This window comes from Acinonyx jubatus, chromosome A2, assembly GCF_027475565.1.
Source record: "Acinonyx jubatus isolate Ajub_Pintada_27869175 chromosome A2, VMU_Ajub_asm_v1.0, whole genome shotgun sequence".
NCBI lineage: Eukaryota > Metazoa > Chordata > Mammalia > Carnivora > Felidae > Acinonyx > Acinonyx jubatus.
Window position 1 is genome coordinate 161,828,057 of NC_069383.1, and position 24,734 is coordinate 161,852,790.

A 24,734-nucleotide genomic window follows, 5' to 3' on the forward strand; every position below is an offset into this window, starting at 1 on the left:
GTTCTGTCCCGCGAGCCTCTCTGCCCCGGCCTGGGGTCCCCTTGTTCCTGGGGTTATCAGCTATCCACCAGCAGGAAGGCGGCTGGATCTCTCCCGGGAAGATTTGGCCCAGAATGTAACACTCTAGCCCAGGACCGCCTTTTGTGTGTGTGTGTGTGTGTGTGTGTGTGTGTGTCCCGAGTCGCGCCTGCCCCCGGCGCCCGGGTGAGCAAGCCAATGGCCCTTTCCTCTTTTCCTTTTGGAAGTTGAGGAGGCCGTAGGGCCCTCCCTCTGCCCTCTGTCCCCTTTCACTGCCCTTCCCTGTCCCCGTTACTCAGCCTGTCTGAAATGCCTTCCCTTTGCTCTATTAACGCCCAGCCCTGGGGCACTAACCCCTCTCCCCCTGTCGCTAACAAGATGCCCAAGTCCCCCCTTGCTCCCTGTCCCTCTTGAGAAGGAAAGAAGGAAGGGAGGTCCGTGACCTCCCTGCCTGAGCCCAGAAGGAAGGCAGCCAGCGGGCCCAGGCCGGGCCGTAGACCTCCCTGGGCCGTAGGGACTCCAGCCCTAATACCAGTCTAGAGGGGTTTCTAGACTCAGGAGATTTCCACCTCCTACAGGAAGTCTTCCTGACTGACAAGCCCTCAGATCCAGCCCTGCTCCCAGGAGCCTGGCCTCGACTTCTTGGCAAGGCCTGCAGGGTCCAGAGGCTCAGGGCTGGCTCAGTCCCCCACGCCCCTGGGGGCAGAGTGGACAGGCCTGGCTTGTGGCCCCGCCTGGCCTCCCTGGGGCCCCCCGGCCCCCGAGGACCACCTTCTGAAATTCACCTGACTCTCTCTGCTTCCCTTACAGAAAGCACTCCGATCCGAGGTAAGAGGCTCTTTCCTTACCCCCTCCACCCACTCACGTGCTCTCTCGCTGCCCACCCAGCCCCTCAGGCTCCGCGGGGGGCTGCACCCAGGCCCCTCCCACGTATCTACCCCTTGCTGCCCTGCCCAGTGTCTGTCCAGTCTCTGTGTCGCTGTGTGTGGCTGTGGGGCCGAGTGTGGCCAACGGAGGCCCCTCCAGGCCACCTGGCTGCAGGGAAGGGGCTGTCTCCTCAGGAAGGGGCCGTGCCTCCCGTGTCCTCCCCCAGAGCTCTGGGGGCCAGTTTCTTATCGCTGCTCTGTACACAGATCTCGTCTGTCTTCAGCCTCAGTCTTCCCTTCTCTAAAACGAGCACGCAGAGGGGGCCTTCTGGCTCCACAGCTCCTTCTGAGCAGAGGGTCCAGCCCGAGGGAGCAGAGAGACCGTCAGTCTCAAAGGCTAAGCCCCCCACCCCACCCCCAAGTGCTGACTAGAACGGACTAGAATGGGCCTGGGTCGGAGCCCTAGGGAAGCGTCAGTGTCTGGTCCTCGCTTTGCCACAAAATGCTGTGTGACCTAGAGTAGGCTCCCTGCCCTCTCTGGGCCTGCACAGTAACCTGCCTGCCTGCCTCCCCAGAGGCTTGAGGTTGGGGTAAAATAGGAAGTGTGAAATGGGAGAAGATTCTGTGTCCACAGCCCCCAAAGAAACTAATCTGGGGTCCTGATTTGTGGGCACACATCATTTCCGTGAGACAACCGCGAACACAGCTGGGCGGAGGGGTCTTCTGGGGGAGCTTGGACTGGATTGTTGGACTCTTGGTGCTAAGAACGCTGATGCCTGTGATTCAGACACACCCGGAGATAACTCGTTTCGCCTTTCATTCGTTCACTCGTGGCCAAGAAGCATTTGGGTCCAGGCCTGTGATTCAGACACACGTAGAGATGTTCACTCAGTTTTGTTTAGTTATGAAAACGGAAACTTTGATCCAGGCCTTTGATTTCAAACATACTTGTGGAAACCTTTGCCTCGTTTTTATGTACTCCTAGGCGTTCAGGTATTTTACTGAGGTCCGATTTTAAGCGTAAAGATGTTAGGGCAGCTTCATTTACTTGTGACAACGAGCATTTGTTCCAGACTTGGGTTTTCAGATATCCTTGGGGGAAACGTTAGCCTCATTCTCATTTACTCATGGGCACTGTAGTGTTTGATCGAGGCCCGGGCTTTCGTATGTTCTTGAGCAGTTGGCGTTCATTTTTATATATTGACGGGGAGCTAGGTGTTTGATCTGGGCCTGTGGTTTCAAACATAGGGGAAATCAGCCGCATTTTCGTACCCTCATAGGCATCAAGACCTTTAGTTTGGGCCTGTGATGTTCAATATGCTTGAGAATTGGCTTCTTCTTTAAACTTTTATTCACTCACAACCAACAGATTCTTTGATCCTGGCTGGTGGTTTTCAAACACACGTGTGGCATTGCAGCCTCAGTTGGTGGGCATTAGGTTTTTCATTCAGACCTCTGATTTCAGACACTTGAAAAGTTTCCCGTTTTAGCCCATGCGTACGACGGCCATGGCCCTGGGACCGTACATGCAAACACACTTGAGGAAGTTCGCTTCATTACCCATCAGCACCAGGGTCCTGAATCCAGGCCTGTGGTTCTGAGATTTATTTGGGGGAATCCAACCGCGGGGAAGATTCAAGCTCCTTTTTAATCAGTTTCAGGGACGGGAGGCTTTTGAGCGAGGCTTTTTGATTTCAAACATACTTGATGTGTATCAGTCTCAACATCCTTTCCCTTAGCTGATGCGAGAGGCATCCCAGTCTTAAGCGTTCAGTGCAGCCTTGTCTCTGTTTATGGGCGCGGCAGGCTTTGGGACCTGCCGTTTCAAACACACTGGAGGAACCCAGACCCATGTTCGTTTACTCATGGGCACTGCCTGAACCAGCAGAGCAAGCAGCAGCTTCCCGAACGTGCACATATCCTGTGGCCGCCCCTTTGGCCCCAGGGTCTTTCAGACGACTGCTGTGGGTTGTGAACGCCAGCTCAGTCTCCCCCACCCTCTGCCTGGAGCGCCTCACTCCACGCTTTTGCAAACACACCTCCGTGACCCGGACCTCCCCGGCGTCGTAGTTCGAGGCGGTGGTCGCTGCCCCGCGTCCACCCGCTTTCACAGAAGGGGAGGTTTGCAGGAGAATGCAGTGTGTTCAGGCTGGTGTTGGGCTAGGCTCGGGGTGGGGGGAGATGAGCCAGGTGAGGCCCCCCCCCCCCTCCGCACCCCCCCCCCCCCAGGGTTTCTAGGCTAACTCCTGTCTTTTGTCTGCCTCTCTGGCCCAGACAGACCAAGAGACGGGCCGGACGGGGCTCTGGGACAGCCTGCCCAGCCCGGGCCCGGGCCTGCCCTGACTGGCCGGGCTTTCTCCCCTCTCCCCGCAGGGGCCCTGCAGATCGAGAGCAGTGAGGAGACGGACCAAGGCAAATACGAGTGCGTGGCCACCAACAGCGCTGGCGTCCGCTACTCCTCACCCGCCAACCTCTACGTGCGAGGTAGGGAACGCCGTATCCAGGTCGAAGGCAGGGACCCGTCCTGTCCTGTTCCCCTTCCCTCCTCGGGCTCACAGCCTCCGGGCTCCCCTGTTCCCTGCAGACCCGAGCAGGAGGGCCCCCGCCCCCACCACCACCGCTGTACCCCCCTGGTCACGGCAGGACCTCGGGTGAGGGGGGCATCCCTCTCTGGGCCTCAGTTTCCTTACCTGTCAGACGCAGGGGGGGGCGGTGGGCAGCGAAACCCCCCCACCCCCGTGCCGGTGACGCACACCCCGTGGGCGGCAGGACCTGGTGGGGAGGCAGGAGGGAACGGGGCAGGGCCGGGGGGTCGGTCTCGGGCCCACGGGGCCAGGGGAGCCTGGAGGCCTCTGCCCCGCCCCGCCCGCCTGCCCGCCCACCCGAGTCGGCTTCTGTGGTGTATCGTGCCTGCCCTCTGCTGTGTGCTTGCTTTGCTTCTCCGGACTCCGTGGCCTCTCGTAGCCCCCCCCTTCACACCCCGCCCGCCCCGCGCCCCCCCCCCCCCCCCAGCGCCCTCCATCCGAGAGCCGGGGAGGGGTCTCTGAGGCCCCGCCCCCTCGCCGGTCCCTGCACCTGCGGCGTCCCAGAGCCTGGTGCCCTTCGTCCCCTAGTTGCCCCGGGGAAGGACGCGTTTCTGCCCGAGCGAGGCCAGGGCCACGGCAGGCACGGCACGCCACCCCCCCCCCCCCAGCGCCCCGCCCCCACCCAAGGAGGCCGCGGGGGGCGTCTGCGCGGACTTCCTCCTGGGCCCCTTGGGGTGCCCTCAGAGGCGCCGCGGTGGGGGGGGGTGCTCCCCTTGTCCCCGGGGGCCTCTGTCGTCCGCCCCTCCTCTTATCCCCGCGCTGGTTCTCTTCCGTTCTTCCAGAAATTTTAATCCGCTTCCTCCTCCACCGTTTGCCGTCCTCCCTTACACGCCTCCCGGTGGCTGTTTCTGATCCGATCCGTGGTTTCTAGAAACAGCCGCTTCTGCCGGCAAACAGGGCCCCCCGTTCAAACCCCGGGGGCGGCCCCGATTGGCTCCGCAGGCGTGGCCGCGCCCACACCTCTCCGGGCCTCGGTTTCCCCCGACTGAGGCACCAAGCGCCCGGCGTTCTCCAGCCGAGGGGCTGGGTGCTCCCCCCTCACCTCCCCCCACCTTGGTCCCCATCGGGCACAGCCCCCCACTGGCCCCGAAGCAGCTCCTTGGTTATGCACCTGGGGGGTTACGTCTTGTCCCCGAGGAGGAGGCCGCGCGGGGGGCGGGAGCGGGGGCCGTGGGCGCGAGGGTGGGCAGGGTGACCCACCGACCCACTCTGCCACGGCACCTCTGGTGAGTTGTATGGCGCGTCCACGACTCCAACTGACTGGTCTTCGTCTAACCTGCTTATTTCTCTGCAAACACCTGGGATGGGGGTTTGTAAGTCTGGCAGCGTTTAAGGACAGCGTGGACAACAGGCATGGGGCGGGGTGGGGGGGATGGGGGGCGGCCTCTAGCGAGGGTGCGACGAGGGAGGGGGACCCCCGCGTCCTCAGCCCCCTGGAGGTGGGGTCCCCAGCATGAGCCTCCGATCTTTTGGGGGTCCAGCCTCCCAGTCTCTGCCTGGGTCTCAGACGCTCCCGAATTGAATTAAAAAAAAAAAAAAAAAGGAAAAAAAGAAAAAGAATCGTGGAGGACAAATGTAGATCTTATATGTGGAGCAAAGGAAAAAAGGTCTCATTGCTGTTCGTTTTTATTTTTTAATTTTAATTTTTCTTTTTGGTTTAAAGAAAAAACAACAAACGTGCAGCTTTTAGCCTTGAGAAGTCCTCTTTTTACTCTCTGTATCTCCCCTATTTTTTCTCTCCTCCCCATGTCATTGTGTTCTGCATCAAACCCCCTTTACATCCCTCAGAGCTTCGAGAAGGTTGGTGTGTTTTTTTCTTTTTTACTTTCTTTACCCACATTTTTACATTCCGAACGTGACACGCACACACACGAAACGCACACAGACACGCACCCGCGCGCGCGCACACACAGACATGCACACGGACACACACAGACAAAACGAAAAAGACGGAATAACGAATCGTAAGCGCAAAGCGGACAAAACAAAACAAAACAAAAAAACCGCCAAGCGAGAGCAAAAACCCAGAAAGACACGAAAATCTCAGCCGCGCCCAGCCCGGCCTAGGGCCGGCCGCACACATGCGATGCTTGCATTGTGGTCGCCTCTATGCATCCGTTGGTAATGTTGTTGCTAAGTTTTTTGCACCCCTCGTCGTCATGGTAACTTGGGCCTGATGCATGCTGGGAGAATGTAAAAATTTCTCTGCATGCCACTCTTGTCGGTTTGGTGAATTCCCAGCGCCTTCTGTTGGAGTGTTTCTCGTCTCCCGTTCTGTTTTCTTTCTCCTTTGGTTTTCTTCGTATTTTCTTTCTTTCCTTTTATTTAAGTATTATTACTATGATTTGGGTTTTGTTTTGTTCTTGGGGGGGAAAAAACCGATCCGTTCGTTTTTTTTTCCCCCTCCCATCCCCGTTCGCCCCGTCCCCTTCTTCCCCCGAAGCGTTTCGTCTTTGGTTCTGTCTCGTGTTTCCGTGCTATTTGGTTTCGGTTTCTTGGGCTGAACTGTTCTGTGGTTGTTCCCCAAACGCATTGTGATTTAAAAGCCAGTGTTCCTGTCCCAGCTACCATCCAGGAGGGCGGGTCGGGGTCCCACAGCTGGGATGCTGGGGCAGAAAGTGACCGCCCGGGCTCAAGGGGCACAAGGGAGGTGGCATAATAGATGCTGGGGGTGTGTGAGGAGAGCAGCCCAGCTTGCCTGCCCTCGCTGGACAGCCCCCTTTTACCCAGAGCTGGCGCCCTCAGCCCCACACCGCAGCCATGTCGGAAGGGGGCTTAAGCAGGCACGTTCCCGTCTTTCTGCCTTGGCGTGAGACCACCTCCCCGCTCTCCCAGACAACCCAGAAGGCAGGCCTTTGAAGCACAGCTAAATGGGCAGCCAGCATTTTGAGATCCACGTGGCGGCAGTCCAGATGTGAGGAGTGGCTACCTTAAACTGGAGCGTTCTCCCGAAGCGGTGCGCGCTTGGCAAGTAGGCAGCGCTCAGAATGGCAGCTGTGTGATGACGTTCCCATCCTGGCTGGGCACGAGTACAAAACTGCCTGTCAGCAAGTGTAGCGTGACCGACTTTGGAAGAAATACTTGGCCGCTTATCCCCCCCCCCCCCTTCAGTGCTATGCCTCCGCCTCCCAGGCGGTGTTGGCCGCTTCCCTCACACCTCCCCACCCCCCCACCCCCCCGGCTCTGGGCCCAGTCACAGACGTCTTGTCCAGCAACACAGCACGGTCACTTTCTGAGTACCTGAGCATCAGAACTGTGGAATTCTGGAGAATCCCAGGGGAACTTTGGACATAGCCTCTCCCCCTCCCCCTCTGCCTCCCCTGCTCTCCCACTGCCTGCATCTCCCTCTCTCTCTTTCTCTCTCTCTCTTTCTCTCTCTCTCTGTCTCTGCCTCCCCCAGTCTCTCTCACTCCTGCAAACCTTCAGAGATGCACACTCCTGTCTGCTCCCTCCCTAAAGAAAGGCAAGCCCTTGAGAACACTACCCCAGCCCCAAATAAAAACTCGATTTAGATTTCTAGCCCCTGCCCCCCCACCCCCAGCTGCCTACCCAACAACATAAGTGGAAGTTGAGAGAAGAGGCCAGCCTGTTGGGGTCACCGGTTTTTCCCCTCTTGTCCCTTCACTTCCTTCCCTAAACTCTCACTTACTGTGAAGTCCACGGCCAAGTTGGCCAGAGGACCTCAGATGCAGTGAGAGGAGATTCGTTTCTCCTGTCTCCTTTTTAACCCAGTGCGAGAGCTACCCGGCCGACCCTCAGAGGAGCGGGTCTCCCAGTGCCTCCACCAAAGCTGGGTCCCAGTGAATTCAAACCGAGGGGCGGCAGAGGGTCTTGGGCTCCGGCCAACCTGGATTCAAAGCCTGCCTCTGCCCCTCCCTGACTGTGTGACCTCGGGCCAGTCACCTGATCGCTTGGGGTCCCATTGATCTGAACCGGAAGGATCCCTCCTGCACCGGCTCGCACGGTAGTTGGCAGAAGAGTCCATTGAGCTAATTAAATGCTCGAGTACGATCTGAGCAAGTCCCTTTCCTTCCTTGGGGACCCCACTTGCCCCACCAGGTACTTACTTCACAGATCCGCTGTTTGGGTAAGACGGCCGTGGTAAACCGCTTTGAAACGACTTGTAGGGCAGAAGCCAGTTCACGTGCTCAGATGTCATTTTTCACTGGTGCCTTTCCTTTTACATTGTTGCCAGTGCAGAGCTAGCTGCAAGGATTCTCTCCCCCCAGGCCCAACTCCCACTCATAGTTAGCCCGCTTCTGCTGACCCTCGGTGGTTCCGGGGGTGGGATGTTCAGACCACGTCCTTCTCCTCTTGAAATGGATCTCTGAGATACAAAGGCCCAAATCCAAACCAAGCCCCCGTCTTTTCTTTTTTTAATACAGCCAGCGTGCCCCTTCCAGAAGCCCCCTAGGGAGAGCCACAGCTTAGGTTTTTGACAAGGCGGCGAGGTGCTCAGATGACATTCTCTCTGGCTGTGAATTTTCTTGCTTGTCTCTTTAACATCAGGCTTCAAGGGATCGCTCAGTGGCTAAAGGTGGTGTCTTTAGCGCTTGGTTCATCGAACCCACGGTGCACGGGACCCAGTTAAATGGTGTGCCACCCTCCTGGTGTTGTGAGAGCTTGCGGGGAGAGCCCTCTTGGGGAAGATCGGCTCACCTTCCAGGCACTCAGGATATCTTTAGGGTTTGGGAGGAAGTCAGATGGGGCTGGGATAATTTAATGACAGGTCTCGAGTGCTGAGCTGAGAAACTAGGACTCGATGCCCAGTGCCCGTGGGGGGTCTGGATTGCCCCGATTTCTCCTGTTCTTCAGAACTCTGTGACCCGTCCCCAGGCCTTTGCAGATCAAACCATAGCATGGAATTTTGTGGGACAGGTTGTTCTTCAGGTTAAATTTCTGGCACCCAAGCCGTGTCATTGGTGGATATGATGCCTAGGTGTTGTCCTTACCTCCTGGATCTCCCCCCCCCCCGGCCCCCCTGAAACAGGAGTAGATACAGATACTGGGTCTGGAAGCCCCCTGAAATCCCCGTATCTCCAGAAAGATTCCCGTTGGGGCGTGTTGTTGAGTTTCCTGGTCCCTGCTGATCACGCCTGGCCGTGCCTCCCCCTACCCTGCCCCCGAGGCCCCTGACCTGACCCCGACAGGACCAGCCCTTCTTATCCCACCCTCATCCCCAGGGGAGAGGGGGCGCCAGGGTGGGGAGGCAGGCTTCCTCTGTTTGGGCTTGGCGGGCGGCAGGGAGGGGGCGTTCCGCAGGAACACTGAGCTCTCGAACCTCTCGCCTGCTGCCTGCCTCACACCCTTTGCATCGCTGTTTCCTCTGTTTTGGCGGCTGGGGGGCGGGGGGGGGGGAAGTGAGGGGAATATTAGATTACACCTTGTCGTCTGGAAAGCCCTGCGTCTCTGGCGGTCGCAGCGAGGGGTGGCCAGGAAGTCATTCAATTGGCAAGATGTCAACCCATTTTCTGCTAGAACCAAACAAACAAAAAAAAAAGTGGGGACAGAGAGAGAGAGAGAGAGAGGGGGCACCAAAAAAAGGAAAATCAATGTCTGCAGTACAGCAAAACATCCAGCTAAAAATGCTTAACAACTTGCCGAGGCCGCTGGTCAGCCCGTGGGCCGGGGTCCAGCCAGGTCCCTCCGGGCCTTGCACGCTATCTCGATGGCGGAGGGAGCTGGTGGTGGGAGGGAGGAGGCAGGATTGTGCAAAGGGGGCAGGAGCAGAGACGCCCAAGGCAGGCCACGGGGCAGCACCCCCGCTCCCTGGGCCACAGGCTGGGGTTCCACGGAGGGGCTGAGAAACGGCTTTGGACTCGATGCGACTCGGACCCCCCTCCCTTCCCCAGACAGGTGTAATCTAAGCTTCAGTAAACCCGTGGAGGCTGCAAAACTTCTTGGCATCTCTCCCCCCACCCTCCCCACCCGCGCCCTCATTTTGGAGTCTGGAGGAGTAACCCGGTGGCTTCTCTGACCCCAAAATGCCAGGCAGAGCTCTCCCCCCCCCACCCCCCACCCCCCACCCCCCCTTGGAGCTGCGGCTTGCCGAATCGTTGAGATGTCTGACACTGTTGAGTTCCCTACCTAGTGCTGCAACCAGATCACCTCACTTTTGAGTTTTCCCTCACCCCTCCCCACCCTTTCTCCCCTGAACCCACCCCCACCCCCTTTTGGTTTTTGAGTTTCTGCCTCTTCCTGCCTGGGGGAGGGGTCGTCTCCCGGTTGCTTTGACGGTTTTTGAGTTGTTTTTCCATGTGAATCGGGGTTTGAAGCGACCCACCCCCCCCAACCCACCACCCCCCCACCGCCCACCCTCCTGACCCCCTCACCCATGCGGGTCCCCCCCGCTGGGACCCCCGGCTACTCGGTGACGAGAAGAGCTGGAAACGAGAGCCAGCTGGAGCATGCTGAGGACCAAGGCTGGTGTGGTCCCCTTATAACCTGCCTGGACCCTCCATTCAGGTCGGTAATTGGGGGCGGGGGTCCCGCGGGGCCACTCCGTCCTGTGGGCTCTGCACCCACGTTACTTTCTAACCCGCACCTCAAGCTTGCAGCCAGGGGTGGAAAGATGTCGTGGGTGGGTGTCCGCACCAAACTGGGCAGAACACAGTGTCAGCCACCCCGCCCTTGCTGGCTGGGAGGTTGCCCAGAGGCCTACTGAGGCCCCCCCACCCAGGGGATTCTGAGCCACCTGGTGCCAGTGGGCATGATCCTCCCCAAACTCGTGGCAAACCAGCCCTCTTCCTCCACAGCACCCCCTTAGAAGCAGATGAGGTAGATGAGAAAGCACGTAGGCAAAGGTTCTCAGCCGTCAGCCTTCATAACATCTTGGCAGATCCATTTAACTGATGGCTGCTGGCCATGTTCGGGATCGTGAGCACTGACATGACTACTGCTGACCAGTGCCCTTCCGCATGGACTGATTTATCACAAACGACTCGTACAGCAGGTCTTTTACATATTGCAGATAGCATGCTTTGTCCGTGCTTTTGAAAAAAGTCAGAGGTACCTTCCAAGGCTCCCCACAGGGAGATATTTTAAGATAAGTTCAGATGTGTATGGGGTCTTTGGGGCAAGATATTGAGCCTTACACGGGGATAAATTTGGCTCATATTTAACCTATAAATCATAAAGCTGGCTCTTCCTCCCTTTGACGTTCTCATAATCCCTTTCAATATGGGCGTCTTCCTAATGGCTTCTGGATGTTTATTATGATGGCTGCTGGGTAGTATTCAACTGGTGGCCACTGGTTACTATTCACTTGATTGGAATATATAGGTGATGAGGTACTTTTGCCCTCTTTGCTGCCCCCGGAAGGTAAAGACATGAGTTGAAAGAGCCAGGTGCCAAGAAGAGACACCTACCTGGCTGCAAGTCTTACCACTTAGCCATGGTGAGACAAGACCCGCTTTACCTGAGAGGCAGGGTCCAGGCATACCTGGCTTGGAGCTCTGGTCCCACCAGTTCCTTTGCGCCCTCCAGCTAGCCCTGTCACTTCTCTGAGCCTCCAGTCCCTCGTCTTATCTGCCACACAAAGTTGGAAGGGATAAAACGAGATGGGCATTCGATAGAAATTCTGTTTCCTTTTTAACTAATCCATCCCAAACCCTGTTGAGGTGGAGAATCTAGTTGACCTCCCTGCCCCACCCCCCACCCTGGAAGGCCGGAAGGGATCTTCACAGGCCCCTCGCCCAGGCTGAGTACCTTCTGTGTGCTGGGGTATGCCTCAGTCAACTTCATGACCTTCTCAGCGTGTCCCCAATTGCCCCCATTTCATGGGTGGAGAAACCGAGGCTCTGGGAGGATGAGGGGCCTTCCCAAGACCACAGGGCTTTTTCACCCACGTCACCGTCTCCCACCTCTGCCTGGAGAGGTTTTCTGGGAGGTTCTGAGGTCGTGAGGGATTGCCTTGCTGTGTGGTCAGCGAGTCTGTGATCAGGGCTGTTCGTTGAGCCCTGACCAGGGCCAGGGTGTCCCCGAGAAGTGGGGCTGGGTTGGTTTGCCCCGAAGGTTCTTTCTCTGCGAGGATCTCACCTCCGTGGCCACCTCGAACCCTCAGCCGGGGCTCCTGGGTGCTGGGCGGGCCGGCCAGACCCTGTGTTCTGCTGGGGGAGGGGGGGCACCTCCCTGGGAAAGCCACAGCCCTCCTCCCTTTCAGACCCCGATTTTCAGCCCCACACTCATTCCATGTGTTTTTGTTTTTGTTTTGTTCTTTTTTTTTTTTTTTCTTTTTTCCTTCTTGCTTTTGGGGGTTGTGTTTCCCAGGGGATTTTTTTGTTGTTGTTTGGTTGGGGGTTTTTTTTTTTTTGTTTTTTTGAGGTGTTTTGAGTTTTGTTTTTTTTTTTTTCCTTTTTTCCGCTTTGTTCTTTCATTTGTTTCTCCTGGTTTTGCTTTGGACGTCAATGCCGTTTTCTGTCCTTGATTAATTAGCTCCCCACACTCATCCCCCATCATGTTCTGTTTCCATGACAACGCAGCGTCGGGCATCCCGCTCGTGCCTCGCTGTGGATGCCGGCGGCTGGCCTGGACCGCGTCCGCTGGCTGGCCAGACCCCGTTCTCCCCTGACTCCCCCCCCCCCCCCACCTTCCACCCAGCCCTGCCAGAAAGCCACCCCCCCATCTCAGCGCCCCGCCCCTCACCCCCAGTCCGTCTGCATGGCCCCTCTGTCTCCCCCCACCCGTACCCCCCACTCCCCCCCCTCCAGCGATACCTTCTACGGCCTCCATCCTGTCTCCAACGTGACACTGGACTTTTCGTGGGGCTTCCTTTTCCGAAGGGCTGCCGCTGCTTTGCTCTGCCTCCCACCCCCACGGAGCTCCCGCCTCCTCTTTGCCTCCATCCGGATTCAGGGAGCAAGGGTTGGGACTTCCAGCTCGGAACCCCGGGCTGGAAGAGCGGGAACCGGTTCCCCCCGGAGCCCCCTCCTCTGTTAGGGCAAGTCAGGCCCCTGCCAGCCACCCCCTGCCGACGGCAGGTGACATCAGGCGGGGCAGGGTGCCAGACGTCACTTCGTGGCCCCGTGTGGCCTTGTCGAGCCTCCAGCCTGTCATCTCTCTAGTGCGAGACAAGACCCCTTGACCCACCCGAAGCTGGGGCCCCACCCGCGTGGCTTGAGGTCCCGAGATTCTTAGCCAGGGACGGCCTCTTCCTGGCTCGAACGATCTGCTGGGTCAGCCCAAGTCCTTCGGGCTGCAGTTAGTGACACGGCTCCTGGGGAGCAGCCACGCCTTTCTGGAAGTTCAGGCGTCCCGTTAGCATCCGCGCCCTGCCCCCGCCCCCACCCCGAAACCCGTCCAACTTCCGAAAATGGAGCCCCCGAAATGCTTCCTGCCGCCTTCACGGTCCGCGAGGTTGGGACAGAAGGCTGCACCCGCTTCCCCGCTGAGAAACGCACAGAACATGTCCCTGTTTTCTCAACGTTCAAGCTCATTCCCTCGTTTTATTATTATTATTATTATTATTATTATTATTATTATTAATATCCTATTCTGCCAGGGCTGTGATGTGACAATGTGACATGTCACATTGGGTCACATCCGCTAGAATTAATATGCAGATTGCAGTGGGCCCCCTCCTCCCTCCTCCTCTGTCTCTGCCCCCCTCTCTCTGGGCCTCTCTTCCTGTTCTGTCTCTCCCGTGGCTCCTGTCTCTCGTCTCTGGCACCCACGAATGTGCACCGAAGGCCCCTGAAACCAGGCTTCTTCCTTGCATCACCTCTCGGTCCCTCCTTCTCCCTCTCTCTCTCTCTCTCTCTCTCTCTCTTCCTCTTCCTCTTCCTCTCTCTCTGTCCTTCTCTCAACCAACCTAGTTTGCATGCTGTTTGTGATTCTGAGAGCTGCATCTATCAATGGAAACTTGTCAGATCCGACAGAAGCTTTTAGAAGGGTTTCTATACCCCAAAACCACAAAAATTTCATTAGAGTTTCTCATCTTTTCCTTGAGGGCCCCCCCGGGAAGTGGGCAGGGCCCCCGAGTCACCGGAGGGGACGAGGGTGGGGGGCCGAGGCCCCGGCCCCCTCTGCCTTCCAGCACCGCTGGTTTCCGTGACCTCCCTGCTCCCCGACGTCCTCAGAGCCCCCGCCACCTGCAGCCAGAATCTTCCGAAGCTCCCCTCTTGGGAGAGCGGGTGGAGGGGCTGCTCCCCGAAGCCACGTCTGTCAGCAAAGATGAGAAACAGCTGATAAATTTTTGTGTTCGTAACTGTGCTGTGACCAGCCACTCTGGTCTCTGAAACCCTGTTGCTATGGAATAATGCTTTGTGTCTCTTTTATTATATATCGATATATCTCTCTATATATTGTTTGTGGAGTACCTTCCTTTGAAGTTTTTGGTTTCTTTGTGTTGGAATTTGCTTTTTTAATTTGGTTTTTTTCTTTTCTTTTCATTTGGAAGAAAAAAAAAACAACTGCAGCTGGGGGGAAGGGAACAGCCTTGTTTATATTTAAATTGTTTTCCGCTTTTTTGTTTCCTTTTTTTCTTTCTTTCTTTCCTTCCTTCTTTCTTTCTTTCTTCCTGCTTTTCTTTCTTTTCCCCTCTGCATCCCGTCTCCCCACCCCCCACCCTGTGCATCTCGCTCCCACCCGCCCGCCGCCCACCCCCAGTCCGCCGCGTGGCCCCACGATTCTCCATTTTGCCCATGAGCCACGAGATCATGCCAGGCGGCAACGTGAACATCACCTGCGTGGCCGTGGGCTCGCCCATGCCGTACGTCAAGTGGATGCAGGGGGCCGAGGACCTGACGCCCGAAGACGACATGCCCGTGGGGCGGAATGTGCTGGAACTCACAGACGTCAAGGACTCGGCCAACTACACGTGCGTGGCCATGTCCAGCCTGGGCGTCATCGAGGCTGTGGCCCAGATCACAGTGAAATGTAAGTGTGGCCCATGGGGCACAGGGAGGCCGAGGTCATCCCTGGGCCCCGGGCACAGGTCAGGGGTCCAGGTAGAGAGCCTTTGAGTTGCCATTCTGGCTTTGGTCATTCGCGGCTGGGAAGGGGACGCTTGTTTTGTGAATAGGCGTTTATCGGTTTTCCTGGGCCCGGCCCGGCCCCGCGGACTGAGGCACGGTCTTGTGCCGAGCAGAGAGCCCGATGTGTGACACGCCCAGGTAGCCAGACAGCCACGATACAAGCTGATCAAGACTGTGATGGGGACCGTGTGGCCCCGTTCAGACCCCCCAGAGTTGAGGGTCTCACCCCCCCCCCCCGCGCCCCCCAGAAAAGTTAGGTCAGAGAAAGATTAAAAGTTGAACAGGAATGAGCCAAAGAAGATGAAGAGTGTTTCTAAGAAAAGCAAACAGCCTGTGCAGACTCAGAGAGCTGGAGCTGGGACAGGGGACCGCGGGGGTCTCCTGATGGCTCAAGTCTGTGATGAGATTCAGAGGAAGGTGCCCCCAAATCGTTTCCTAGCTCTAGAACAGGGGCCAGCAAACTACAGCCTGCGGGCTGAATGTGGCCCTCCCCTTGTTTTTTATAAATAAAGCTTTATTGGCACATAACCACACCCAGTCATCCATGCCTTGTCTGTGGCAGCTCTCTCAACCCGGGCCTGCGAAGCTCAAATAGTTACTGTGTGGCCCTTTGGAGGCTGAGTTTGCCAAGCCCTGTCCTAGGGCCATGGAAGACATGAGCATCAGCTAGTTTGTTGGTCATCTTGCTGAGCGAGTGAGCCTCTCCTGGGGCCGCGGTGGTGTAAGAACTTGGGACGAGTGGGAGAGAAAGTCACGATCATCTAGGTGCTAGGAGCGTAGAATCATGAACAAAACTCCGGCCTCTGCTAAGCACTGGGCGAGGGCGCCTGTGGCCTGGGTGGTGCGGGAAGCTTTAAGGAACGAGAAACAGCTGGCCGTGTGGCCCCTCTGGGGTTGGAGCATTTCAGGTACAGGGAACAGCAAGTGTGCTGTGGGAACAGACAGCGTGGCTGAGCAGAGTAAACCACGGAGACAGGGCACCAGCAATTTCAAAACTCAATGTTTTTCTTCAAGAGTAAATTTTTTTTTTTTTAAGTCAGCATTTTCAGCTTTACGGGCCACGTGGTCTCTGCTGCAGCCCCCCCAGCCCTGCCCCTGTCGCGCGAAAGGAGCCATCTTGTGATACGTAGGCGCGGCTGTATTCTAATAAAACTTTACTTATAAAAGCAGCTGCTGGTCCTCGGGCCATAGTTTGCGGAACCCTCCTACAGATGGTGGGAACGGGGGTCACCGGGCCCGGGGGTCGTTGGCGAGGAAGTCAAGGCGCAGCGAGGGCCTTCGGGCTCCGCAGCCAGGGTGCCTGACGTGTGACCGTGCCTGCCACCCACAGCTCTCCCCAAAGCCCCGGGGACGCCTGTGGTGACTGAGAACACAGCCACCAGCATCACCATCACGTGGGACTCCGGCAATCCAGACCCCGTGTCCTACTATGTCATCGAATATAAATCCAAGAGCCAAGACGGGCCGTACCAGATCAAGGAGGACATCACCACGACGCGCTACAGCATCGGGGGCCTGAGCCCCAACTCGGAGTACGAGATCTGGGTGTCGGCCGTCAACTCCATCGGCCAGGGGCCCCCCAGTGAGTCGGTGGTCACCCGCACGGGCGAACAGGCCCCGGCCAGCGCCCCGCGGAACGTGCAGGCCCGCATGCTGAGCGCCACCACCATGATCATCCAGTGGGAAGAGCCCGTGGAGCCCAACGGCCTGATCCGGGGCTACCGGATCTATTACACCATGGAGCCTGAGCACCCCGTGGGCAACTGGCAGAAACACAACGTGGATGACAGTCTGCTGACCACCGTGGGCAGCCTGCTGGAGGACGAGACCTACACTGTGCGTGTGTTGGCCTTCACCTCCGTGGGCGACGGGCCCCTCTCGGACCCCATCCAGGTCAAGACGCAGCAGGGAGGTGAGGGGCCTGGGGGAGGCGTGGCCTCCGCGGGGGTGGGGGTGGGGCGGGGACAGCGGGATTAGGGGCCGGGGTCCTGTGTCCCCGCAGCACGCGGCTGGCTGGCCGATGCTGCCCAGAGGCCCGCCGCTGGTGTATTCACCGCGCGGGGTGCTTTCGGATATCTTCGCGCTGGCGTCTCAAAGCGGGACGTCGTCCCGGAAAGCCCCCGTTTCTCTCCTCTCGGGAAATTGGATTTGGCGAGGCCGCGGGGCTGTGATCGGACATCCGGACAGGTCCCGGCGGCCGTGTCTGAGTTGGGGAAGTGCCATTCTGCGTTCTCCTCGGAGAGCTCGAGACCGCAAAGGGGAAACGCATGAGCTCAAAGCAGCGGCTGGCGGCCCGCCCGCCCAGGCCGCCGCGCAGGGCGGGTGTGGGGCATCCAGGTGTCTGGGGCCCCAGCTGTGCGCGGGTTTCTGGTCCTTCCCTTACGGGCTCAGGTTTCAGGACCTCCAGTCCAGAAAGACCCAGCAGCTGTCCAAGTGCAGGGACGGGAGCATTGGAACTGCCCTTACAGAGCGGACCCAGGACGAGGGGCCGTGTTTCGAAACGTCCCCACGATTTCTCTGCCATTTAACGTAGGGGAAGCAAAGAGAGCGCCGGCGTGATTTGAAAAGGAGGGTTTTTTGGGTTCGGTTTTGTTTTTGTGTTTGAGGTTTTTTTCCCCCACTGGAAGCAGAGAGGGTGGGGAAATTGAAATTGTCAGGGAGCTCCTGGGAAAATAAGAGAAGTAACAGTGGAGAACATTCCAGAAGCATCCAGAACACGATCGAGAGCAGCCTTGCCTTCGGGGCGGTGCTGAGCATCACGGGGCCCTTTTTGGGAGCCTGGGGACACCTGGCGGGTTGGGCACCCTATGGAGTGGACCCTTCCCCAGTCACAAACCCACCCCCGCCCCGTTTCCCCTCCTCCCCTCTCCCCTCCCTGCAGTGCCCGGCCAGCCCATGAACTTCAGGGCGGAGGCCAAGTCGGAGACGAGCATCGGGCTGTCATGGAGCCCCCCACGGCAGGAGAGCATCATCAAATACGAGCTCCTGTTCCGGGAAGGCGACCACGGCAGAGAGGTACTGGGCACCGGCGGGAGGGGGCCGGGCGGGGCGCCCTCGGGTCTCGCTGACTCGATGTCTCTCTTCCTCCGCTCTCGCCCCCCCCTCCCGCCCCCCCGCCTCCGTGGATGCCGCTGCGTCCCTCTTCCTCCTCCTTCCCTCTGCCCTACTTTCTGCTCTGCTCTGCTCTCTGATTCATCGATGTCTCCGTTCCTCGGTCTCTGCTCGCCTTGTGTCTCTTTCACAATCTCCGCGTCTCTGTCTCTTTGTCTCCACCCGCCACCGCCCCCAGGTGGGGAGGACCTTCGACCCGGCCACAGCGTTCGTGGTGGATGACCTCAAGCCCAACACGGAGTACGCCTTCCGCCTGGCAGCGCGGTCTCCGCAGGGTCTGGGCGCCTTCACCTCCGTGGTGCGACAGCGCACGCTCCAGTCCAGTAGGTGTCTCGCGGACCCCGCCCTTCTCTGCGGGGCCCCGCCCCCACCCGCGCACGCTGACCTTGGCCGGGACGCCGCAGCGGGTGGGGGGGGCGCCTGGCCTCGCGCGTGCGCCCCCACGCGGCGCCGGCGGTTGCCGCAGGCCCCGCTGTGTCCGTCGCCCTGGGAGACGAGGTTCACCCCTAGGTCGGGGGCCGCTGCCCACTGCACCTCTCTCTCCTCCTCCCGCCCTGCGCCTGCGCCTGGGGCCCCCGGAACGGCCGCACTGTGCTCTGGAGGGCCGTGTGAGGCTGCCCCCGCCCACACCCCGTCGTTCCCGGGGAGCCCGGCGCACAGAGACCAGACGCCTCCCCAGATGGCCCTGCCCCCCAGACCAGGCCCCCCATTGCCAGGGGCAGGAGCAGGAGGGCAGGGGGTGCGGGCTCCAGGAGCTCTTGAGTCCCTGGAGCTCTTTGCCGTGGTCGCCTTTTGGCCAGACCTCTGCAGCCGGCAGCTGGCTCTGGGCCCCACTGGGGACCCTGCCTCCGCCCTCCTGGCCTGCTCGGAGCTCAGGGCCTGGACAGGCCCCAGATCCCGCTGTCCGTCTGCCTCCCCTTCTCCCTCTGCCCCTCCTCCGCGCTCACCCTCGCCTGCCGTGGCCTCCGCCGCCGTGGCCTTCCTCCCCTCCCCTCCCCTCCCCTCCCCCTTCTCAGTCAGTCGCAGAGCACCACCCCAGGCCTTGTTCCGGAAGCAGCCTCGGTGTCCAGACCCTCCAGTCCTCCCCCCCTCCCCCCCGGGTGTGTGCACACAGGGGGTCACGGGTCAGTCGCGGGTGACAGCAGCTTGGGCCTGGGGGTCCGAGCCGCTGCGGACCAGGGGCCTCGGAGACGCGGCACCCCTGCCCCCCTCCCCTCTCCGGCCCCCTTCCCTCCTCCCCCCTCCCGCGTGCCGAGCCGAGAGCTCCGCAGCTCACAGGCGTCTGGGCGTGTTTGTGCGTGAGGTGATCAGTGAGGGTGTCCTGTGGCTTGGGCGGCCACGTGAGAGACCGGCACAGGTGCCACGAAGGTGAGTACGCGCTGGTCTCAAGCAGGTTCACAAAAACGGCCCACCCTGCGTGCCCCCCGGCCTGTGCCCCGCATACCTCAGCAGCTCTGGGCTGCACAGGGTCCACGGTCCCCCCCCCCCCCAAATTTTCCACCCCGCGGCCGAGAGCCACGCCTGCCCCGGAAACGGGGGCCTGGGAGCTACCTCCCACCGGAGCCTGTCTGTGGGTCCGTCACCCCCGCCCCCCCAAGACGTCACGCAGGTTGGGCCGGATTGTGAAGGAGGCGGCCTCCGTGGTCGTCAGGAAAGCGGCTTTGGCCCAGCCACGCGAAACTCTGGGGCGGCCCAGGACAGGGAGCGGGGGAGAAGGGGCTCCCCACTTCTCCCCCCGAGGCGGGTGGGGCCCGAGAGAGCTGACAGCGAGACTCAGGGCCAGGCATGTCCCCCCCGGGGACTGCGGGCTTCTTAGGCTGAACTCAAGGGTAGGTGGAGGCCAGACCGCTCAGCCGTGGGTCTCCCCACACCGTCTCACCTTCCCGCCTCGTCGGCGCCAGTCCGGAACCACAGCGTGCCCACACTGGGGGCCTGCTTGCGTCCGGAGACCCACCCAGAGCTCGGTCTGGCCTTGTAGCTCGGCACTCCGCCACTCTCTCCCTCGTAAGAAAGTCTTATAAGTTAGCAGTTGAAGAGCGGAAGGTAGGTAACCAGACTGGGAGTTTTTTCTGGAAGGCGTCTTTCTTTCTTTTATTATGGTTTTTCTCATCATCATCACCATCACCGTTGTTTCTTATTTTGTTATGGTTTTGGTTTTATTTTTCCTCCCCCCCTTTCTCAGCGGATCCATTCCTTCCGGCACATCCCTTGGTTGGTTTTTCCACTCCTGCCTGATTCCCCCAGGCACTTTTGGTTGGGGTGGCTGGTCAAGAAATGGGGGAGAGGGCCCCAAGTATCTGATATCAGAGGAAGGAACCCCGGTATTTCACTTTAAGTGGGCCCGGAGGGTCATTTTAGTTGACTCTGGAGTGGCGTCTGAGACGTCTCGTAGCCTGATGTCTTTGAGGACGTCTCTCATCACTGGGTAGCCCCAACACGGGGTGTGCACGTCACGAGTACCCTGTAAACACGTGGTCAGTGAACAAATAGGGTTGCCATGATGGTAGGGTTCTATATGCCTTGCCGTGAAGCAAAGCCAGTGACCTCTCTGGACCTCCCTCTAGGCAAGGAGAATTCTGGAGTCATGGGCAGTTGAGGTAGGGTGGCTCCAGCCGTCCTCAACTGGCCTGAGTGGATAAGGACACAGGCTGAGAATCCCCGTCCTCAAGTCAAGACAGCCCCTGGACAACAGCCGAGCCCCGGTTCAAATACCGGCTCTCGCCACATGCCCTTGGGAAGGCAGCCTGCTTGTTTGGGGCCTCAGTTTGCTCATCTGTAAAGTGGGAGGTGATCTGTGAAAGGCACCCCGGGTAGGTGGGGTCTGGCAGCCAGGAGTTAAAAAAGTGATTATAGAAAAGCAGGCAGATGGGCTTTGACACCCGTTTCCCCACCTGGAGCATGGCCTGAGGCTGGAGGGGTGATCGCTCCAGCCACTTCGTGTCTTGAGAATTGAATGGCTAATCAGGGGGGCACATTTTGAGCATAAAGGGCTTAGGGTGTGCGGTGTCCAGAAGACGCAAGGACCGTGAGGTCTGACGTCAGTAACAGCCTTAAGCCCAGTCTCGTAGCAGATACGCCACAGGTGGGGACTTAGTGTTATTCCAGAAAGCCTGTAACACACACAGTAGGTGCTTAATATGTGGGAACTATCACTGTTACTTAGCAAAGCCCTTAGCACACTGCCTGGCACACAATAGGTGCTTCATAAGTACTCTCTTAAACCTAAACACAGATCGGCGTGGTGCGAGGCCCCTAATTGGCACTCACCAGATGGAAGCTGCTAGTCATTTGCAACAAGCTTACCCTGGTGTCCCCTGCACAGTAGGAACCCCAGACACGGGGCCTATGATCGTTGTTCCGTGAAGCCCCTGGAGAATGCCTGGCATACAGTAAGTGCTCGATAAGTGGCATTTTCTTCAAAGAGGCTGGCCTTGCTCTGGGTGCATATGCTCAGATAGGAACCGTTGTCAGTCTGACAGGACCTAGCATGGGGTTTGGGGTCCGCAGGTTCTGCTCAAAACGTGAAGTCGTTACCTGCAGAACCTTTGACACTGTGTGCACACAGGAGGTGCTCGAGAAGGAAAAACTGCCCCGATTTATGTATAAGGCCCTTAGCACAGCACTTGGCACACAGTAGGTGCTTAAGAAGTGAGAACTATTCATGTTCTACAAGGCCCAGAATACAGTGCCTTATACATCGTAGGTGTTTAGTAGCTAGGAACTCTTGCTGTGCTTTTCAGTAAAGCCTCCAGCCCAGTGCTTGGCACGTAGTAGGTACTCATTATGTGGGGACTAATACTGCTATCTGATAAAGTCCCGAGCCCAGTGCCTGGCACATAGTAGGTGCTCATTATGTGGGGACTAGTACTGTCATCTGATGAAGTCCCCAGCCTGGTGCCTGGCACGTAGTAGGTGCTCATTATGTGGGGACTAGTACTGTCACCTGATGAAGCCCCCAGCCCGGTGCCTGGCACGTAGTAGGTGCTCAGTATGTGGGGACTAGTACTGTTATCTAATGACGCCCCCAGCCCGGTGCCTGGCACGTAGTCTGTACTTAGTATGTGGGGACTAGTACTGTTATCTGATAAACCCCCCAGCCCGGTGCCTGGCACGTGGTAGGTATTCATTATGTGGGGACTAGTACTGTTATAAAGTCCTCAGCCCGGTGCCTGGCACGTAGTAGGTGCTCAGTATGTGGGGACTAGTACTGTTACCTGATGACACCCCCAGCCCGGTGCCTGGCACGTAGTAGGTGCTCAGTATGTGGGGATTAGCACTGTTACCTGATGAAGCCCCCAGCCCGGTGCCTGGCACGTAGTAGGTGTTTAGTATGTGGGGGCTAGTACTGTTATCTGATGATGCCCCCAGCCCGGTGCCTGGCACGTAGTAGGTGCTCAGTATGTGGGGATTAGCACTGTTACCTGATGAAGCCCCCAGCCCGGTGCCTGGCACGTAGTAGGTGTTTAGTATGTGGGGGCTAGTACTGTTATCTGATGAAGCCCCCAGCCCGGTGCCTGGCGCATAGTAGGTACTCATTTTGTGGGGACTAGTACTGTTATAAAGTCCCCAGCCCGGTGCCTGGCACGTGGTAGGTATTCATTATGTGGGGACTAGTACTGTTACCCGATAAAGCCCCCAGCCCGGTGCCTGGCACGTAGTAGGTGCTTAGTATGTGGGGACTAGTACTGTTATCTGATGACGCCCCCAGCCTGGTGCCTGGCACATAGTAGGTGCTTAGTATGTGGGGACTAGTACTGTTCTGATGAAGCCCCAGCCCAGTGCCTGGCACGTAGTAGGTGTTTAGTATGTGGGGACTAGTACTGTTATCTGATAAAGCCCCCAGCCTGCTGCCTGGCACGTAGTAGGTGCTCAGTATGTGGGGACTAGTACTGTTATCTGATGACGCCCCCAGCCCGGTGCCTGGCACGTAGTCTGTGCTTAGTATGTGGGGACTAGTACTGTTATCTGATGACACCCCCAGCCCGGTGCCTGGCACACAGTAGGTGCTCGTTATGTGGGGACTAGTACTGTTACCTGATGAAGCCCCCAGCCTGGTGCCTGGCACGTAGTAGGTGCTCAGTATGTGGGGACTAGTACTGTTATCTGATAAACCCCCCAGCCTGGTGCCTGGCACCTAGTAGATACTCATTATGTGGGCACTAGTACTGTTATAAAGTCCCCAGCCCAGTGCCTGGCACGTGGTAGGTATTCATTATGTGGGGACTAGTACTGTTATAAAGTCCCCAGCCCGGTGCCTGGTATGTAGTAGGTGCTCATTATGTGGGGACTAGTACTGTTATCTGATGAAGCCCCCAGCCCGGTGCCTGGCGCATAGTAGGTACTCATTTTGTGGGGACTAGTACTGTTATAAAGTCCCCAGCCCGGTGCCTGGCACGTGGTAGGTATTCATTATGTGGGGACTAGTACTGTTACCCGATAAAGCCCCCAGCCCGGTGCCTGGCACGTAGTAGGTGCTTAGTATGTGGGGACTAGTACTGTTATCCGATGAAGCCCCCAGCCCGGTGCCTGGCACATAGTAGGTGCTCATTATGTGGGGACTAGTACTGTTATCCGATGAAGCCTCCAGCCCGGTGCCAGGCACGTAGTAGGTGCTCAGTATGTGGGGACTAGTACTGTTACCTGATGAAGCCCCCAGCCTGGTGCCTGGCACGTAGTAGGTCTTTAGTATGTGGGGGCTAGTACTGTTATCCGATGAAGCCTCCAGCCCGGTGCCTGGCACGTAGTAGATACTCATTATGTGGGCACTAGTACTGTTATAAAGTCCCCAGCCCAGTGCCTGGCACGTGGTAGGTATTCATTATGTGGGGACTAGTACTGTTATAAAGTCCCCAGCCCGGTGCCTGGTACGTAGTAGGTGTTCATTATGTGGGGACTAGTACTGTTATCTGATGAAGCCCCAGCCCGGTGCCTGGCGCATAGTAGGTACTCATTTTGTGGGGACTAGTACTGTTATCGGATGAAGCCCCCAGCCCGGTGCCTGGCACGTAGTAGGTGCCACATAATGGTCTGTTTTTATGTTTAGAGGGTGGTTAGGATCCCCAGCCCATAGTAGGTGCCCAGCAAATAAGATCTGCCGTTGATCTGTGAAGGACTTCGTGTGGTGCCAGGTACACAGTAGGGGCTGCACGCAGAAGAGCTGTCATCTGTCACGACCTTGGCATGCAGTAGTTGCCTAATTTGGGCTGTGCTCCCTGTGAGGCCCTGAGCCTGGTGGCAGCACAAGAGGTGTCCAGTTAGCAGGCACTCGTGCTATTACTCTCGAGAGCCCTCGGCATGCTCACTGGCACATAGTAGGTGCTCGAGACGTGGGCGCTGTTTTGTCTTCAGTGAGGCGGAGAGGGCGGTCCTAGAGCCCCCGATTCAGACCGGTGTCCACCACGTAGGTGTTTTTGCCGTTAACCTACGACGCTCTTTAAAAAAAAAACAAAACAAGCTTTTTTTTTTAAGTTTACTTATTTTGAGAGCTAGAAGCAGGGGGCAGAGAGACACAGAGAATCCCAAGCGGCCTCCGCACGGTCAGCGCAGAGCCTGCCGCGAGGCTCAAACCCACGAACTGTGAGACTGTGACCTGAGCCCAAGTCCAGAATCGGATGCTTAAGCGACTGAGCTACCCAGGTGCTCCAAGCCTATGAAGCCCTTCACACTGCCTAGCACACAGTAGGTGCCCAACAGAGGGGACTCGTCCTGCTTTTACACTGACAGTGCTATTCCCCTGGCACGCAGTAGGTGTTCGCTAAGTACATCTACCGTTATGCTGTGACGCCCATGGCCCGGTGCTTGGCGCAGAGCAGGTGTCCAATAAATAGATGCTTCTACCGCCATCCCGTGCCGCCCCGGCACCTGCCCCGTGTATGACGGGTGCGTCGCGACCGGGGCTTTTCGCGCACACCTAGCCACACACGCGCCCACACACGCGTCCCCCGGGGACGGTGGCCGCCCCCTCCCCAGGGCCGCCTGCGTGCCGGGCGGGTGCAGTGCTGAGCGCAGCGTTCTTGGCCAGCCCTCCCGGCCCCTCCCCTCCCCCCACCCGTCCATCTCACCTTTGGTTGACACCCGCTTCTTTTGGGTTCGACTTCTCTTTGGTTTAGTTCTGTTTTGTTTGTTATCATCTTCTGTTTTATTTTCTCTTTCCCATCTTTTGTTTCCCCGCCCCCCTCCCC

At 58.2% G+C, this 24,734-nt stretch overlaps 1 protein-coding gene and 1 long non-coding RNA gene across 19 annotated transcripts in view; both read left to right on the forward strand.

Moving 5' to 3' along the window:
• Positions 1-24,734, forward strand: part of PTPRS (protein tyrosine phosphatase receptor type S) — a 95,331-nt gene that overhangs the window by 49,933 nt on the left and 20,664 nt on the right. For 8 of the 17 annotated variants that reach the window (XM_027049314.2, XM_053220041.1, XM_027049316.2 and 5 more), the window contains exons 6-10: positions 3,258-3,368; positions 14,075-14,344; positions 15,773-16,354; positions 17,324-17,457; positions 17,732-17,876. In XM_027049314.2, the coding sequence (XP_026905115.1) occupies positions 3,258-3,368; positions 14,075-14,344; positions 15,773-16,354; positions 17,324-17,457; positions 17,732-17,876 (1,242 nt within the window). Of the gene's footprint in view, positions 1-828; positions 847-3,257; positions 3,381-14,074; positions 14,345-15,772; positions 16,355-17,323; positions 17,458-17,731; positions 17,877-24,734 lie in introns of all 17 variants that reach the window. The other 9 variants (XM_053220036.1, XM_053220035.1, XM_053220040.1 and 6 more) reach the window with 3 other exon arrangements.
• LOC128314967 (uncharacterized) lies at positions 21,706-23,910 on the forward strand. 2 transcript variants are annotated; one of them, XR_008297334.1, is made up of 3 exons: positions 21,706-22,625; positions 22,823-23,231; positions 23,566-23,910. It is a non-coding gene; the product is annotated as an uncharacterized LOC128314967 (long non-coding RNA). The 2 variants fall into 2 exon arrangements; XR_008297333.1 differs by lacking the exon at positions 23,566-23,910 and having other exon boundaries at positions 21,706-22,283; positions 22,350-22,625; positions 22,823-23,388.